This window comes from Manis pentadactyla, chromosome 5 (assembly GCF_030020395.1).
Source record: "Manis pentadactyla isolate mManPen7 chromosome 5, mManPen7.hap1, whole genome shotgun sequence".
In the NCBI taxonomy this organism is placed as follows: Eukaryota; Metazoa; Chordata; class Mammalia; order Pholidota; family Manidae; genus Manis; species Manis pentadactyla.
In genome coordinates this window covers 145006357-145026147 of record NC_080023.1, presented here as the reverse complement: position 1 = coordinate 145026147, position 19791 = coordinate 145006357, and the positions used below count along the sequence as shown (strand labels likewise).

General features: G+C 42.9%; 1 protein-coding gene across 1 annotated transcript; it reads left to right on the top strand.

Moving 5' to 3' along the window:
• The first annotated feature begins 6245 nt into the window (after positions 1-6245).
• On the top strand, positions 6246-17534 carry BMP2 (bone morphogenetic protein 2). Its single transcript, XM_036886982.2, has 3 exons — positions 6246-6729; positions 7921-8270; positions 15533-17534. Exons 2-3 carry the CDS (start codon positions 7928-7930, stop codon positions 16375-16377), a joined length of 1188 nt encoding a protein of 395 aa, XP_036742877.2. The 5' UTR covers positions 6246-6729; positions 7921-7927; the 3' UTR covers positions 16378-17534.
• Positions 17535-19791: the final 2257 nt, after the last annotated feature.

Sequence of the window (19791 nt, the reverse complement as noted above, 5' to 3'; positions counted from 1 at the left end):
AGTGAGTTCTACAGCAGTATGGAAATGAATTCTGCCAACAACCCCATAAGAAGAAGAGTACCCCAAGCCTTAAATGAGGCTGCTGCCCTGGCCAACACCATAACTGCAGCCTCGTGAGATCCTGAGTAGGGAAACATAGCTAAGCTATCCCAGGATTCCTGGCCTACAGAAACTGTGAGATAAGAAAGGGGCATCAAGCCACTAAGTTTGTATAATTTGTTACACAGCAATAGATAACTAATACTCTTGTCCTTCCGGTCAAATTAGGCCAACAGGAGATACCAACAGATGTTCAGAGAGTAGGAGAAAAGATACATTGAGATATTTATTTGCCCAGACAGCACCTTCCCAGCTAATCCTTTATCAGAAGCCCCCCTGCTTCTGCCATTGGCTCTCCCCTGCAGCTGCAGCTCCCTCAGGCCTCTATATGACAGTTCTCCTTGTGCCCATAGGGGTTGCCAAGCCTCCTGATTTGGCTTCCTAATGCAGTGTTGAAGTACTTCACTATCCTTTGTCATTTCCCCTCAACTCTGCCCACACTGTGAACAACATCCTTTTGTTAAACTTTGTTAAGGAATGTGCCACCACTTTCCTGCTGGAACCCTGCCTGAAGAATATCCTTACCTCTAGTGCTGCCTTCTCCCTACCCAAACCTCCAGATCAGAACTGCCCCCAATGCTCCTTAAAACACCATCCTACAGTTCCCCATCCAATGCTTTGGCTTTGAGTTGCTCCTGCTATCTGGAATCAAGAGACCATTAGCACCGTAGTGGGAGAGAACACCCCAAAGAAACAAAGACATGAGTCCTAGGATAGACTACTGACTGCAAGTTACTACTGTGTGACCTTGGGAAACAGCTTACCCTCTCTAAACCCAGTCTCTTCATCTATAAAATGGGGGTAATAACAACACCCATTGAGCAAGGCTCTTGTGAAGATTAAGTGAAGTAACAAGCAGAAAGCAGCTGGTATGCGAAACTCAGTAATTAATACTGTTGGTGGAAATGTACTTCTGCTGATGCTGATGTTCAAAAGGAAACCAACTGATCCAGCAGAAATTCTATTTGCTCTGAACATTGCCTTCAAATGCCATCCCTTCTGTGAATTTAGTGAGTCCACATTTCAGTAGAGATTTTTTTTCTCCATTAAACCTGCAGCACTTGCTTTTCACTTCTTTTACTTGTTTTTCACTTATTTATAAATATATTTGTTTACCAGTTTAGCACTTGTTTTTCACTTATTTAAAAATATGTTATATTTATTTACCTGCAAACATATCATGTCTTCACTGAATTCTAAATGCACTATGCGCAGAGATTATATATCTTTGTATTTCCTGGGACCTAAGTGATAATGCCATGGGCCTAATAGCTGCTCAATAAATACTTGGAGACTGGATATGTAAAGAGGAATACTATCATTTTCTCTTCACAATCCAGTTAACACAAAGTCAAAATATTTTAACATCATTGACAAATATATTGATATATGGTAATGAAATAATATTTAATGGGTATCTAAAGCAACCTATCAGAAGACCATAATTATTTTTCAGATGCATGTGTTCATTTAATATTCATTTTTTAGTTCTACCAAATGCAAAAGAAAATAACAAAAAAAGTGTTTACTTTTGCAAGTAAACACTCCACCCCACCCATCTTTTCTACCATATCTAATAGGACATCAAATAGGTAGAAGTTTGATTGACTGGTTGCTGCTCGTTTGTCGAGGCTCCTGGTTCCTTTGAAAGAACCTCCTCTAGTTTTGTTTTGTTATTTTCTTTTGCATTTGGTAGAACTCAAAAATGAATATTAAATGAACACATGCATCTGAAAAATAATTATGACCTTACAAATGACCTTAATTTGCCTGTGTACAGTAATTCAAATTTTGCAAGTTTTTCTTGTCTTGACACATATCTTTTCATTTGTTTTTCACAATAGCTTTTGTGAGAAAATCAGCTACTAATCTTTGCATATTATTCATAAGGGAGCTGAGACTATGAGAATTTGTAATTGTCTTAGATCAACCCAAGTGGTTAACTTCTGACTAAGTACCTATTTGTTGGCAATATTATAAAGGCTGTTAGAATTTTAAAAAGTGGAAAGAAATGCAAAGTGCTATCTCTCAAAATCAGGCCGTAATGTTTCAGGCAGAAAGTTGAAAAATACAAAGATACATACAGTAAGAAGCAGTCAGGATGTTTGCACAGCATTTTTAAATTCTCCATGTCCATACATGTTATGCATTTGACTTTCATCATGCTGTCTGAGGCAGCAGAACATTTGTTTACCCTGATCAACAGATGAGGCCAAGAGATGACCATTTTAGATTCAGCCATCCATAGCCAAACCAGAATTAGAATCTAAGTCACCCAACTGTGGTTTGGGCTATGATCAACACGTTTATAGACTGCCTACTGTGTGCATCCTAAAATACAATCTAGTCAATTCACAAAATTCTTTCTCCCTTAATTTTTAAGATGTAAGTCAATATTTTCCCGAAAGCAATAACCCTGAGTTGGCCTACTAGGCCTAGTTTTGCAAGTAAACACTCCACCCCACCCATCCTTTCTACCATAGCTAATAGGACATCAAATAGGTAAAAGTTTGATTGACTGGTTGCTGCTCCTTTGTCGAGGCTCCGGGTTCCTTTGAAAGAACCTCCTCTAGTTGAAGTAGATGGAATTGGTGTTGGGTGTCACACTGGTAACAAAGTGATCTTTATGCTAAAAAGCCAAGAGGTTTCTCAGGGGAGTTGCCACAGGCTTCAGTGGAATGACAATTACAAGGTAGATGGATCATTTAATGCCTGCTGTGACCTTTACAATAGTGAGGATCATTATTTTAATGTTAATTTGCATAATGATTGGCCTAGCAAGAACAATGGTGAAGGCTAATAGCTGCAGGATGCAATAAAATTAAACATTCTCTGGGCTGAACTGCTAAAGGAAAAGTTGCCAAAGTATGACTCTTTAAGCACTTAATTTCATCCCAAGTTGTGTCCACACGTAACCAGATGCGGATTTCCGGTATCTCTTGAAAAACTGGCAAGAAATGACTGGAAGGGAAGAGTAGCAGCCTTCCTTATATAGAAGCCTTACCTAGTAGGCTTTGTTTTTTTTACATAACTTGCCCGTCTCCTCTGAGGTAGTTGAATCTGCAACTACCATCACCCCTACCCCAAACAACTCCCCACCACCACTCTCGGCCATTTCTCACATCTGGCAGATACCTCACATTAGATACCACAGAAAGAATGAACCTCACGTTACGGGCTGAAACACTTTAAACGAAACCTTTGAAAAAGGTGGAACAGACCATGGCTAGCAGTGAGGAAAAGAGATACTGTCCCCACCTCTAAGTAATAACCTTGCATTTTGAGTTGCAGGTGAAAGGTGGCAAAGAGAATAAAAAGAGGTCATCTCCATTTAGATTTGTTGTTTTTAGCCATTTCTATTGCCTGGAAATGGGTTAGTATGGTCATCCTGTACTTTGTACCCCAAGTCAGTCTTGGGAGATTATTTATTTACTCCTTATTTACTTATTGACTTCTTTCTCCCAAGCGTTTGAACTCATTTCCACCACAAGAGGGCAGCCATCTCTAAAAAACAACCAGAGCTCCTGGACCTTATGAGAGAAATAGGGACATGTAGGAAGTTGTGCTGGGGAAAGGCATTCAGCAGCCGCTCAGAAATCACGTATCACACAAAAAAGAGATCCTTTGAGGGGCAGCACTGAAATGGAATAACGTATCCAGACGAGCCAGTTTTCCTCCAGATTCTTGACTAAGGAAGATTATTTCATCAACTGACAAGGTTCCTATTTCACAAGTTACGAAGGCCTAAAGCTGCAAGACATTCTTGATGTCATCACCAGATATTTGTTTTCTGAGGAGCATCCAGCGGCTATCAACTTTCTCCTCCTCTTTAAAAGCTGTGTACTGATATAGCGTTCATAGAAGTTTTGTTTTTTTAAATCTCACTGATGACAGAAACATTTGTTAAACTTGATAGGGAAGGAAATCCTTTCAGAAGCACAATAAACACTTTTTGACTTCACTGTCTTATGAGTAGAATGTATTCTATTGTCAACTTGTTTTGTGTCCAGTGATTCAGAGTGACCGTCAACTAACACACTGTTTTATTTTCAGGGAGAAAAAAAATAGCATGTTCCTGAATATTCCCTGTTCCCCCATTTATTTTCCTACTAGGTAGTCTTCCTCTGAAATACCTTATTTGACCTTTATGCTTTCAGAAACAGCAAGCGCCTAATTCCCCTCTGTGGGTTGCTAATCCGATTTATGTGAGCAGAACTTAGAATTATTTTAGCTCCCAACTGATAAAATAATACACATGGACAATAGATTGTTATGGGCTCCCATTTCAAGACTTTTGTCCAGGTGAACCTGATCTTGCCAAATATCGTTTCCAGAAGCTTTCTGCCCTTAGCTTCTGGGATCATTTGGGCAATCCCTCATACTATGCAGCGAGGATCCCGGAATCCTGGGAGGGACAGAAAGCCTTGGCCTCAAAACACCGTAGTGCAGCAGATTTGGGGAGTATTTCAGCGGAGGAAGATAAGTGACTGGACCATATGTCATCGACCTGCTGCTGAGGCCTGGTTGGAAGGGGGTGGTGCAGAAGGTTCTGAGGTCTCAAACCAGAATTGTCTTCATGGTTGGCTCACACTGTGCATTACTTTAGCTTCCTCTGAGCTGCTAATCGCCTGCCCCTGAGCTGGGCAAGTTAAATATCAAAAGGCATGTAGTGATTGCTACCTTAAAAAGAAATCAAATCCCTCTCATTTTCTCTTCATGCACGCACACACACACACACACACAAACACACACACACAGAGTCCACATTGCTCATGTCATGTACAGCAGGATGACATCCATTTCACATACATATTTACAGAAGTATGTGCTTTTGTTAGCATATATTTACATATATGGATCTATTTATAAAGACATACATGCATATATTTGTGTATTACATATATTTATCTGAATAAAGCACGTGCACGCTTATATAGATGTAAGTTCGTACATATGCATTCACAAATGTAAATATATATGTTTGCATTCGAGCTTAAATGACAAGCAGTTGCCAATCTTTCTGTTAATTGTCCCATCCCGGGAAACACAGATGTGTCTAATCAAAGCCTATGCCAAGATGCCTTATAATTTGATTGAGGTTTGTTGGTTTTTTTCTCTCTTTTTAATCGTCTATTGCTGAAAAACTTCAAACTGAAAGTTAAATAACGGGTCGGGTGGGGAAATGAAGGCCCGACCGCGTACTTGCCCCGAATTACGTCTCGGAGTCCCGGCGCGGGGCCTCCGCTCCAGCTGATCTCGCTCTGAGGCGGGAGCTGGAGGCGCGAGCGCCCCCCGCGGCGGCCACGCGTCCCCGCCCTCGGCCCCACCCCGCCGCGGCTGCCCCGGCGCGCCGTCCACACCCCTGCGCGCCTCTCCCGCCCGCTCGGGGATCCCCGGCGAGCCGCGCCACCGAGGGGGAGGTGTTCGGCCTGGGCCGGGAGGGAGACGGCAGGCAGCGTCCCCTTTAAAAGCCGCGAGCGCCGCGCCACGGCGCCGCTGCCGCCGTCGCCGCCGCCGCCGCCGGAGTCCTCGCCCCGCCGCGCTGCGCCCGCCGCTCCGCTTCCCACACCCCGCCGGGGACTGGCAGCTGCCGCCGGACAGCCGCCGCCACAGGCTCAGCCGCCGACCCGAACGACCTCGGGGCGAGCGCCTAGCGGATTACTGGGGGCTCCTAAGCACCCGCGCGCCGCAGACCCCGTGCGGGCTGGAGCGCCCGGCTGCCCGGGCCGCGCCACAGCCGAGGACCCGCGCGCAGAGCGCCGGAGAGCCTGGAGCCGAGCCTGAGCGCCGCGATGCAGATCACCCCCCGCCGGAGCTCGGGGGCCGGGGACGAGCCGGCCGAGGTGTGATCCGACACCAGGCTGGCCACAGAGGGCACAGCGGCTTGGCCCGGGGGCTAGGAGCGCGAGGGGAGTGCGCGGCCACCCGTCTCGGCGGCCCGGGACTCAGCTCGACTCTCCGGAGAATGCGCCCGACAGCGCCGGAGCGCCGGAGCCGAGGTGGTATCAGCGGGCGAGCGCCGATGGGGGTGCGCTGGAGTCAGGCAGAGTGATGCGGGGGGGCACCTCGCCCGGCACCGAGCTCGCCGCTGCGCCCTTCCCCGGACCCGGAGTCTCCCAGGATGGCCGTCCCGAGCCATGGGCCGCGGCGGAGCTAGCGGGGAGCGCCCGACCCTCGTCCCCCGAGCCCCGGAGCCCGCCCCGCGCGGGGCCACGCGTCCCGCCGCCGCTGGTTCCTAAGGACGACAGCACCAGCGTTTCCTCTCTCCCTTCCCTTCCCTGCCCCGCACTCCTCCCCCTGCTCGCTGTTGTTGTGTGTCAGCACTTGGCTGGAGACTTCTTGAACTTGCAGGGAGAGTAACTTGCGCTCCCCACTTCGCGCCGGTGCTTCAGCCCCTGCGGACCCAGCCTCGCCGCCACCTCTCCGCTGCTCCGCTGGGCCCGACCGGAGACGCCGTACCCTGCGTGAGGAGAGGCACTGCCCGGCCGGCACCCGAGAGGAGGAGGAGAAGGCAAAGGGAGGGAACCCGGTCCTTGCGCCAGGGCCTTCGGCCAGAGCTTTTTCCATGTGGAGGTTCTTTCAATGGACGTGTCCCCGCGTGCTTCTTAGACGGTCTGCGGTCTCCTAAAGGTAGAGGACGTGGGCCGGGGGCTGGCACTGGAGGGCTGGGCGCGGGGCCCGGGCCGCCGCTTCGAAGGAGCCCCTCCCGGGGCCGGGCTGGGCAGGACGTAAACAGACCCCCCTCCAGGTCCACGTGCTGCCGAGCCCTGCGGGAATGCCCCCGTCCCACCGCCCCGGGCGACCGTCAGCCTCGCCTTCCTGGCCTGCACTACTCCTCCCCTCCTCCTTCCCCTCTACGGTGTTTTATTAGGGCTGTTAACACTTAGATGACTTAAAAAAAAAAAAACAGTCAAATCCCTTGGAGAGGGTGGCCCCTGGATTTCACCCGTTAGCTGCCAACCTGTACGCCCTGCCAGGGCGATCCCTTCTCGCTTCTTCGGGTTTCTCCGGAAGACCTGCTCTTTCTACGTCCCCTTTGGGAAAATACTAGAAGTTGGGGTTCTCCCTGTTTGTTTCCAGGAATGCTTAGGGGGGCAGTACTTTAGTGTCATCTTACACTAACAAGTGTGAATTAATAGATATTAACCATTTACGTAATCCCAGGAAGATTCCTGTGCACCTTGACTGCACTGGGTGGGGGCGGGGGGTTCGGGGACGGAGTGGCCTGTCCTGACACCTTTGAAGTCAAAGGGGTGGGTCACCGTTACAAGTGGCTTCGGAAGTTGTGGCCTTGAGTTTACTGGGTCTGGAAGTTATAGGCTGTGCGTGTGCGTGTGTGTGTGTGTGTGTGTGTATCAGGAAGTTCTATACAGTGCCTCTAAGGAAGTCACATGCACTATTCGTGCGTGTTTCTTTGCAAGCGAGCGCCGGGCAGTGTGTGTTTGGGTTTGTTTAGGGAAAGGAGAGGTGTCAGACCAAGAGTGGTTTCCCCAGGTTCCCTGCACTGCCTGTCAGCGCTAGTGTCACAGAAAAAAGGTGACAGTCATTGACGCCCTGGAGGGGGGTGGCAGAGGGAGTGTGTATAAATGTCCGACAGACTGAGAGTGGGATGGGAGGGAAAAAGCCTTTTGGCTCAGGAACTAGGGGCCCTCAGTTCTCCCAAACGTTCGAACTTCAGCCTTTTTGAAGTATCCCCGCGACTGTTGCAAGCCAGGTGGGCACCCTGGAGGAGGAGGCAAACAGACCCAGAAGCCGCGGGGGCGGATGTGGGGAGGAGGGCTGGGCGGGGAACTCGGTGACTCACGTCGGCCCTGTCCGCAGGTCGACCATGGTGGCCGGGACCCGCTGTCTTCTAGCGTTGCTGCTTCCCCAGGTCCTCCTGGGCGGCGCGGCCGGCCTCATTCCCGAACTGGGCCGGAGGAAGTTCGCCGCATCTCCTGGCAGCTCCTCCTCCCAACCCTCGGACGACGTCCTGAGTGAGTTCGAATTGCGGTTGCTCAGCATGTTCGGCCTGAAGCGGAGACCCACCCCCAGCAGGGACGCCGTGGTGCCCCCCTACATGCTGGACCTGTACCGCCGGCACTCGGGTCAGCCGGGAGCACCAGTCCCCGACTGCCGGCTGGAGAGGGCAGCCAGCCTCGCCAACACGGTGCGCAGCTTCCACCACGAAGGTGAGGCGTGGAGCAGCGAGTGGGGGCGGAGACGCGGGGCGGGCAGTCATCTCGCAAAGCGCCTCACCGTGGGCAGACTGCAGGAATCCCTGGAAGGGCGGCTGGGCCAGGGCGCCCCAGACGCCTGTCTCCGTTCTTGCCACCATAAGAATCTTTCCCGAACCTGGCTTTAACTCACTGGCTATGTGGCGGGGCAGCCAGGGATTCCCCTCTGGTAAATCCGCACCCTTTTCCTGGCTGGCAGCCAGAAGAGCGGCGACTCCTCCAGGAACTGGAGAGGAATCAAGTGATGGGGAAGATGAGGGCAAAAGGCATGCTCCTAGTCAGCTAAACGTGCAAGAATTCCATAGGGGAAGAATGAGAAGGAGGGGGGCAGAGTGGGATCTAAGTCTGTCTGGAAGCCCTTGCTCTATAAATCTGTTTCTCCTGCTTCAGCCCTGGGTTTCAGGCTAGACCTAGCCAAGGGCAGAATTCTCAGAGATAGTACTGAAAAATCAAAGCCAAGGGCCCCAAAGTCTTTCTAATTTACAGTTGATCTGGGCCTGGTTTGGAAGATTTCAAATCCCTATCTAATCCCCGTGGGAGATCAATTCCACAATCAATCTTATTGTTTCCACAATGACTTTCTTGTGCTTAAATCTGAGATGAACTCCCTTCAGATAAAAGCTTTTACAGCAGCTGCCTGTTCTCCTTCGTGTGCATTGAATGTGGGGTTTTCTTTCTTTTATGATACTGAATGTGGTTTTCCTAAGGTAGGATATTTCTGCTTGTTTCATCAGAAAGGCATTTGGTGGATTTGAAATGTCTTAGAACAGCTATTGAGATCTGTTGTACCCAAGTTCTTAGAGCAATTAGTCAAAAATACGTTCCACTTCAATTCTTTTTCTACACCTTTCTACATGCTTAATGCCTTTTAAATAGAGCATGGTTCCTTCAAAGTTCTAGAGAAGGAAGGGTCCAAGGTGTATATCACAGACCAATGGTTTGTAAGATATTGGAGAATTGGAAATAAAGTTCCCTTTTTCTTGCCTTAGCCTGCTGAGGTGGTAAATTTCAAGTGGAAAACTACTCTCAGATATAAACAAATAAGAAATGTCAAGCCAGGCATTTTCTTCAACATGAAGGATGACCTATGGCTTGTGAGAATAGTGCTTGATACTGGAAAGAAATCCCAAAGGCAGGCCACGTAACAAAAAATATTTCTTCACCAAGGCAGCCATATCTTGTAAAGGGGACACTGAATTGATATTTGGTTCATTTTCCAGCACATTTCTGAGTGAGGTGTTCTCTGCTAGTAGAAATCAGATTTGAAATAAATCTCATTCTACTCATTAAGAACTCATCCAATGAAAGCAGAAGTTGTCTGTTGTTCATAGGTAGAAATGTTTTCATTTGTGTATATTCTGTCATCATAACCTTGAAGTGATTATAGATCCAATTCATTCCCAGCTGATGCTGATTAGAATTGTTTTTCAAGATTAAAAAAGTAATAAGAATAGCTATTTCAGCCACCTCTTCTGGAAGTTTAGCATGGTTAACCGTTCTTTATTTTTAAGGCCAGGAAGGCATTGGGTGTCTCTTAGAACTTTAAAAGGACGATCATTTAAGTCAGTTGATACCTAAAACATTCATTTGCATGAGGATTGTGTCAGTGATGTCTACATATTTCTCATTCTTCCTTTAGAAATAGCATGATCAAAACTATACAGGCTACAAATTTCTTAGGTGTGTTATTTTAACTTAACTAACATGCTTGAGTTCACAAGTCAGAATTTACATCTTTAAAAGTGTAAATGTTTTGTGCAAAGTAATACAGAAGTTACAAACTTGTTTAAAATCAACTTGCAATACATTCCAATCTTGGTGTAATTAGATGATAGAGAAAAGCTATGTAATTTTAGCCCCAGATTTCAACAAATCCATTTTTTTCCTTGTTATTACTAGTATATCATTTTTAGTCTGCATACTAAACTTTTTAAAGACCATTTCATTTTTGTATAACTCAGGCTTTGTTTTTTTATAAATATCCTTGAGCCATGCAGAGCACTAAAATTTGGCTTTTAAGAAACCTTGCAATTAAAGCTGCTGGTTTAAGAGCAGAATTTGGTTCATACTGCATTAATGGGCATTTATTTGATAAGGGAACAAAGGATCTGATTCTAATTACCTATTGATTTTATTTGTGAATGAGATCTGAATGATTTGGTGAATTACAAGAGAAGAGATACCATAGTGGAGTTCTTTTAACCACTGTGTGAAGATAATGGGACCACATAGTAGGGAATTGGAGGCGAAATTATCAGTTGTTGCTTCTGATATGAAATTTTGTCTAGTCCTATGTATAGTGGCTGATATTTGGGAGAGCCCAAGCGCTGCAAAAAAATTTCTCAGTTGTTCAAAAGTACTTTGGGCCCTAGTCCTTTCAGAACTGACCCTGAGGATAGGAAAAAAAAAAATCACTTTTCCACCTGGAAAGAGTGTTTTGTGCTTGACTGTAGATAAAAACATACTGAAATTGCTAGACTTCATTGGCTTTTCAAAAACTCTTAATGCTTTCCTGTCCAATTGGAATATAGAAGAACCTTGTGCTTGCTCTCCAGACTTTTTTGCATGAAATTACTGAATTATTTACCTCTATGATGAGAGCCTTCAAATAGAGATTCATCTTGTTCCCATAAATACAATTATCGTGAAAACACTCTATAATAGGAGAATTCAAGAAACAACCATAGATAGCCCTGTATGGAATGTGTATCAGAAATGCCCAATGTTAACCAAAAGATTTGGATGCATATACCCCTGAAACCAGTCCTTACCTTATGTGCTTCCCTAGCCGTCCCCAGTATTTCTGTGTGATTAAGAAGTCCTCAATAAATAGAAAGTGCTTCCTTTCTATTTGGAAGTGCTAAAAGAGACTGAGGGTTTGGGGCCCAGTGAGAGTTCTCGCACTAATGTTTTCTGTTCCACCTGTTCTTAGTGGCTCCTGTATATTCTCTCTTGGTCCCTTCTCTTTGAGCTATTTTTATCTTTTTGTAGACTTGCCCTTTGTGTATTTCACTTAGTCCTCAGAGGACAATAAGAGGGTACTGGATTATGCTAAAGGTGTTAGAGCTAAGAGTGGGCAGAGGCCAGTCAGGGTCAGTGATGACAACCATGCTTTTTCTTTAGGTGCCCTTCTGTTGTCTTTTTTTTTTTAAGTTGGCTGTTTTTAACCTTTGTATTTTATGACTTTCTGTCCTTGACACATCAATTCTCTAGCCATATTTTTATATCCTAGAAAATATTGTTTATTATTCTCAGCTCCTTTCATTTCCTTTTCAGGGCAGTGATTTCCAACCTTACTGATTTGCTAGAATATTCCCAGGTTTTTGTTGTCATTGTTTTTGTCATAATGGGATGATATGTGTCCATAGATTGTTGTAGAATTCTCAAAACATAATGATAAGACACTTTTTTGCTGAAAGTTGCCATTTCTTAAGACAAAAAGGCAGCCACAAAATATCAGTGGCTCCAAACAAGGCCTATATATCCCCATGGGCGCAGCCACTTACTCTCCTGTTCATTTAGTTCTGTCTGGTCTCTCTCTTTAGTTGGGAAAGAACTCACCGTATGGTTTTCACTGTGTCAAATATAAACATGCCCTTAATGGTTCTGGCTTTTGTTAGAGCTTTTGACTCCTTCCCTGTGTTAGATAATGTCATCTAATGGCCAGAAGCGTGGGAACTTCAGTACACTCATGTTAATAGCTTTGCTCCTCATTTACTAGTTCTGTGACCTTAGGAAAGTCACATAACCTCTCTGAGCTCCAACTTCATTTACAGAATGAAGTAATAATGGCTCCCATCTAATTGATTCATTGTGAGGTAATTTATATAAAGCTCTGAGTGCCACACATGGCACAAAGCAGCATTCAGCATGCTAGCTATCATTATTCTGATGGCTTCTTTTAATATTCTCTCCTGGTCTAGGGAAAAGTAGACCAGAGTGGACCTAGGCCAGCTCAAGGAACTCAGCCTCATGTTTTGGATTATTTTGATGTTGATGAATAATTGACAGAGTGTACATGATTAAATTAGAACTTCCGTTTTGGAGGAGAGGTCAAATGTTACTGTTGCCTTATTTTTCTTTACTTCCCCACATGTTTGCAGCCATAGTTCCATCTATTTGGATAAGAATTTAGAGATTCAGGGTAGACTGGAATCCTCAAATCCTTTGGCAAGTTCAGCTTACTCAACAAGGGTTGTTTACAGAGAATTAATAACTGTAAAACCTCTCAGAAAGCATACATCACCTATTTAGAGTATGAAAATACTATGTATTTCAGAATCCCCAAGCTAGATGTGATAATTTGCAGCTTTTTTACTTTATTTCAAAAAAGGTTTTATTTTTCTACTCTGAAGAAAAATAAATAAGGCTCCTTTCTTACAGATTAAAGGGAAAGGGTGGTAAGTACCCTAATCTTGGGCAGTTTTTTCCTGGTTAGGGGGTTTTCTGAGCACTTCCAGCTTAACCTTGATGACCTGAATCTACAGTCAGAAGTATTGTCCTGGAGGCCTTCATGTTAAGGAGGGTTAGGAGTCCTTCATGGAGCAGGTTGACTGAATTGAAGCTGAAAAGTTGGAGAAAGGTCTTCAGTATTGTTATGATTTAATAGTGCAGTTTCTTTCTTTTGCTAAGTGGTTATCCTTTTTGCCACTTCCAATGAGATTTTGAAGTGCATGAAATTGCTGTTTATATAGGTCAAATCTGGTCAAATGGTGGCAATTTTATATGATTCCATCTTATCAAAAGGTTTATCTTTTCGAGGGTTCTGCCCTTCTTCTTTACTTAATTTTCCTGTTCCTTAGGCCTACCTTGGTGATTGTCCCTTCACTGTTATCTTGTGGCCATGTGTGTGTCTGTCACTGTATCTGCATGTTTATAACTTCTTTCTTGTTCGTTTATGGGTTTAGGTTCAGAATTTTTGTTGGAACTGTGACTTGTCTGGGTACCTTTATTAATATGCTGTTCAGCAAATGCCCTGGATGATTTTTCCTCTCCTTCCCCCTCTTTAAAAGAAGAGAGAGTGTTCTTAGGTGTGCTGGTATCAGAGAAGTCAGGAGCTCAGGCCGAGCTCTAGCTCTGTGTCACTGCATTTGGGGGCCATGACTGATTTTTTTCACTGCGCCTTTTTGCACTGGTAGCTGTTGGCTTCCCTGCTGAAAGAATTCCTGTAGTGGAAACATCAGAGAGCCCCTGAATTCCAGGGAGGAGAGGAAAGGAGAAGCTAAATACAATCCTTGCTACAATCAGACCCACTGAAGAGAGCCCTGGTTGGATTGGTGGGAGAGTTGTTTTTAAAATAGTGCCTGGTCTAAAGTACCCTAGCTTCCAGTGTGGTTTAGAATGTGGATGGCTCCTGAAAGGTATCCCTGACAGGTGTGGATTAGTAGGCCTGGGGGGCCACGGAGGGCTCACTTCTTGGCCTGGTAGTCTCCATGTTAAAGTAGATGAGTTTTAGGAGATCTTTCTGTTCTGAGGCCCTGTCTTAATCCTTGACTAACACTTATGTTTCTTCTACCTGTTTTTATTACAAAAAGACACTTTAAAATACGCTCCTGCCAATTTACACTTGAATGTGAAAAGCATCCTTTAAAACCTTGATGCTCTAAGAGCAGTCTAGGAGCGCGCAGCCTCTCCTTACCTGGGAGCTTGCTAGAAATCCTGAATCTCAGGTGTCACTCCAGACCCACTGAATCAGAATCCTTCTGAATATTTAAGGTGTCTTGTGTGAAGGTTAAGGTTTGAAAAGCATCCCACCAAAGCATTACTCCATAATTTGGTGAACTTGCTGCTTCCACTTAGCTTTTTGTGGTGACCCTTGCTTTGATGGTGAAGGTGTACAAAGGTTGAAGCTTTGAGTGAGTGGTCTGAAGTGATTCCCCTCAGCTAAAGTGTCTAGATCCTGTGACCGACTTACAGCTCTTTGATTTAGGGGAAATAAACCATAAACCTAATGAAAATATGGTGATTTTGTTAGCACTTAGTTGGATCCTGAATGAAGCAGGTACCTTTTTTTTCTGACAATGAAATGACAAGATGTGGTAAAGAGAAAAGAAATAAACCCAAATATCTCAGATTTTAGTGCTGTTTACTATCGATTTAATGGTAATGTATACCTTTGATGATTTGCAGACAGAAGCATTCAAGGTTTTTGCATAGAACACAGTACACATTAAAATTTAAATTTGAGAATCTTAAATCAGAAAGAGCTTTTATATGTATAGCCCAGTTAAATGGCTATTTTGAAATAATAATAATACAGACTGATTATTCTGTAATAGATGATATTATTCCTCACATCATGAATAACATTACGGTATTCTTATAGATTTTTATACATTTTTTTGGTTTTGTGTCTATCCTGCAGCCTATTATTTGGTAGGTGTATTTTTTAATGTCTTATTTTTTTTTAAAGATAAAGGAATTAAAAACAGAAGAGAGTCATTTTTTTTTTCCTTTCAAAAGCACGTAAAATGAGAATTTTATTTCTGAGGTCATAAGGAGGTGAGAGAACAGTCAGCAGTTGGGAAGTTATTTCTCTTGAAATTGTCTGGTCTTAATTACTACAGTGTCCCAGCCTTAACGTTTAGTGTACCCTTAACATTTCCAAAAGAAGTAGATCCTATAAATGCCTTTGTCTCTGGACTTTGAGTCAAATAGTAGGGTGTGCTTTGCAAGATGTCATCATTGATGTTGAGTTCCAGAGTCTTTAATTAGGAAGTTGAAATCTGTATATCGAGATTTGTAAATCATCTAAATTGCAGAGTAACATTTTAGAATATCGCTTAAGGGATTGACATTAAAGCCTTTTTCTTTTTAAGAAATGCAATAATTTCCTCAAATCCTCACTCATTAGACCTCTACTAACTATAGTGCTGAATTTTTTTTTTTTGCCCTACAGTCTGAGTTCCAAAGAAGTACTTCACCATTTCCTCCATTATTATAGCCACCTGGAAACAGTATTTGTGTATTGGATAAAAATCATAACAATGAATTGTGAAGTTTTGTTTCATGGTATGCATGTTGACATAAATTATAGAAAAGGGAAACTCCTTTCTTTGCTTAAGGGGCAGAATTTTATTTTCTAGTTGCAAACTTTTACATGGGTCAAATCAAACCCTGATATAAGGTTTATAAATTCTCGTATATAATGAGTTTGTCATTATTTATCTTACTGAATGATTTTTCTTCTTCTTTTCCACTTTTTTATATCAAATTAGAATCTTTGGAAGAACTGCCAGAAACAAGTGGAAAAACAACCCGGCGATTCTTCTTTAACTTAACTTCTATCCCCACTGAAGAGTTTATCACCTCAGCAGAGCTTCAGGTTTTTCGGGAACGGATGCAGGGAACTTTTGAAAACAATAGCAGTTTCCATCACCGAATTAATATTTATGAGATTATAAAACCTGCCACAGCCACCTCGAAGTTCCCTGTGACCAGACTTCTGGACACCAGGTTGGTGAATCAGAATGCAAGCACGTGGGAGAGTTTTGATGTCACCCCTGCGGTGGCGAGGTGGACTGCCCAGGGTCTCGCCAACCATGGATTCGTGGTGGAAGTGGCCCACTTAGCAGAGAACCAAGGTGTCTCCAAGAGGCATGTTAGGATTAGCAGGTCTTTGCACCAAGGTGAGCACAGCTGGTCACAGATAAGGCCACTGCTAGTAACTTTTGGCCACGATGGAAAAGGACATCCTCTCCACAAAAGAGAAAAGCGTCAAGCAAAACATAAACAGCGCAAACGCCTGAAGTCCAGCTGTAAGAGACACCCTTTGTACGTGGACTTCAGTGACGTAGGGTGGAATGACTGGATTGTAGCCCCGCCGGGGTATCATGCCTTTTACTGCCACGGGGAATGCCCTTTTCCCCTGGCCGATCACCTGAACTCCACTAATCATGCCATTGTGCAGACGTTGGTCAACTCAGTAAACTCTAAGATTCCTAAGGCATGCTGTGTACCAACAGAACTCAGTGCTATCTCCATGCTGTACCTTGATGAAAATGAAAAGGTTGTATTAAAGAACTATCAGGACATGGTTGTGGAGGGTTGTGGGTGTCGTTAGCACAGCAAAATGAAATAAATAAATAAAAAATATATATATATATATTTTAGAAAAAGCAAAAAAAAAAAAAAAACACCAAGTTGACACTTTAATATTTCCCAATGAAGACTTTATTTATGGAATGGAATGGAGAAAAAAAAACAGCTATTTTGAAAATATATTTATATCTACAAAAGGAAGTTGGGAAAACAAATATTTTAATCAGAGAATTATTCCTTAAAGATTTTAAAATGTATTTAGTTGTACATTTTATATGGGTTCAACCCCCGCACATGAAGTATAATGGTCAGATTTATTTTGTATTTATTTACTATTATAACCACTTTTTAGGAAAAGAAATAGCTAATTTGTATTTATATGTAATCAAAAGAAGTATTGGGTTTGTACATACTTTTCCAAAAATGGTAGTTGTGTTTAGTTGTGTGTATTTAAGATGAAAAGTCTACATGGAAGGTTACTCTGGCAAAGTGCTTAGCACATTTGCTTATTTGCAGTGCTACTGTTAAGGTCACAAGTTCAAGTCCAGAAAAAAAAAGTGGATAATCCACTCTGCTGACTTTCAAGATTATTATATTATTCAATTCTCAGGAATGTTGCAGAGTGGTTATCCAATCCATGAGAACTTACGTCTTTATTAGGTGGAATATTTGGATAAGAACCAGACATTGCTGATCTAATATAGAAACCCTTCTCCCACCCCTTAATCTGTAGAAAGAACAAAGCAGGACCAATAGAAATAACTGGGAAAATTATGAACCTGCAGGAAAGTGAATGATGATTTGTTCTTCTTTCCTAACCTAGTGATCCCTTCAGAGGGGCTGGTCTGGCCAAAGTACTAAATAAAACATAAGATTTCTTCATTATTGATATTGTGGTATATTTAAAATTGACATCTAGTGGCCCTCATGGTTGGAAATTGATTTGTGTTTCAATTAACTTTTATCTCATCCGGGAGAGCTTTGTGCTCAGAAGGACCTAATTTTCTAACTTTGTTCAATACACAGAAGAATCGTGCCCATCATGTTTTCTTCCCATCCCTATTCTCTGTGTGATCAGCTTATGTTTCTTTCCTAGGCTATGGTTTCAAACACATTTCTCCAAATGTTAAACCTATTTCAGATAATAAATATCAAGGCTCTGGCATTACATTTTATAAAGCTGACCAGTAAGAGAAAATTTTACAGCATTCACAGTGATTACCTTTTGTTTTCATTTTTGCTTCTTAAGTTACTCATTGTGGAGGGAGGTGGGGGGGAAAAGCAAGCGATGTTTGGTAACTTGCAAGCAAGTCATTTGATAATTCATATTTGCACCAAAGGAATTACCAGTGATTTAGTGTTTTATATGAACCTCTTTGGAGCAGAAAGATTTAAGAGAAAACTAGAGCTACAAAACAAGCAAAATGTGGGGAGCCTGAGATGAAGTTTCAGAGATGATATACCATGCAGCAGAGACAATGATGCCAAGAAAGTTAGAAAGGGAAAGTGTCTGAGATCAGCTTTCTACAAGGACATCTGCCAATTGGACTGAAGCCCAAGCAGAATGAAGTCAAATTAGGCCACTCAGAATGAACACTTACCAGTGGCAGGACTTCTGTGCTCTGGGTTGAAATCAGACCCAAAGAAGGTGGGTGTTTGCACAGCCCAGTGACCCCCAAAGCCCCACTATTTTACTGGAAGTGTTAAAGGTCAGTTTCTAGAATTTTGTGTGATCTCTGATCCTGATATGATTGGTGAGACCAAGTTTTAGTCTTTCCTGGCCCCTCCCTGTAATTGCCTGGAAAAATAGTGTGTTAGTAAAAGAACAGACTGTTATACTCAGGTTCTTCTCAGGAATTAGCTTACAGTAAACAGGAACAGTTACATTTTGGGTGTTATAGGTTTAATCCTTGCTTTGAGGTTATATAGGTGGCATTTTAAAATTAACACTAGTTATTTTTTGCTCCTTCCACTTTTAAAATCTTTGTTTCTTTTTATCCTGATCGCTCTGGCTCTTGCACAAGTGAGAATCATTAGTGTTGGACCCAACTTTGGAGGACAGGATCATCTCTGTCCTCAAGCCATTCATCACCCTCTCTTGCCATGGATATACGGCACAGATGGCACAGTCTTGACATCTTAAAAAAATAATAACCCATGTCTTCTCATCACATACTCTAGGTGAGAGTGTAAGAGTATATATGTAGCACAAGAAATTCCATCCACTTGGCAGTCCCACCCATTCTTTTGATTTCTTTGTGTCATTGGTTCTGATTTTTCTTGGTTAAAATGGTTTTCAATGGTATCAACTCAAACATGTTCTCTTGCATATTTTATATATAGTATCTATAGATAAATACATGTGTAAATACATGTGTATAAGTACAAATATGAAAATGTATGTGATATATACAATGTATAGATGATGGCATTTTCAGGCCCAGTTTAGTTTCAGAGATTTCATGGTAGTTGAGGACTCTGACCCTGTTGGCAGCTCATTTGAGGAACAATATTCTTTCATACATTTTCATTCTTACAGACATTTTGGCTCACATTCTTCATTCTGAGGAAGTGTCATAACTATCTCCAGGATACTGAATCTCTTGAATCTTCAGTTACTATTCTGTAGAATTCTTTGACTCCATTTAGAGTTGGCCTTAAAAATAAATAGTGTCTGAATTTGAGGGGATCCCCTTTCAAAACTGATTAGATTGTGCCTCTGTTTTTGCACCTGTCAGGTCTGTGTGTGCATTATTTTAGCCTCTAACAGAAGGTCCAGATTGTTCATTTTTTTGGCTTCAAAACTAGGAGAGAGTCCGGTTTACAAATTTATCTGTGCTTGCATTTCTTCATAATTTCTACTCCAGTTGCTACTTTAAATTCTACCTAAGAGGCCAAGAGTGGAGAGATGATCTTTAAGTCTGATGTAACCTATATAATCACTAGATAATCTAAGAGTTCCATATTTCCCACTCGGTTTTTTTATTGGAAGTGGAAAAATCATTTGTGCAATTCAAAGCTCTTTTACAAATAGCCTATTTTAATTCTACAATCATGTTAAGGTTAAGATATTGATTCACTGACTGAGAGGCCACAAATCTGTTCTAAGGCAAAAGGAACATAGCTGTGCAATGAAAAATAATTTAAATGTAGCTAAAGTGTGACATGGATGGGCAGTCACGAAGACATAAGAATGCTTGGCACTGTTCCTTTTCTGTTTATTCTTTGCAGGGAATGGGTAGGGTGAGGTGAGGGATAAAAGTCGTCTTCATTCAGGTAAATTCCTTTTCCTCTTTCCTCCACCCTGCTGACATAAATTACAGCCTTACAGCATTCTCCAGGGCAAGGTTTTCTGATCATCTGCCTGCAAGTTTCAAAGTGAACTGCTATCTAACTTGGGGGAACCAATGCTTTAGATAAAATATATTAGATCTTA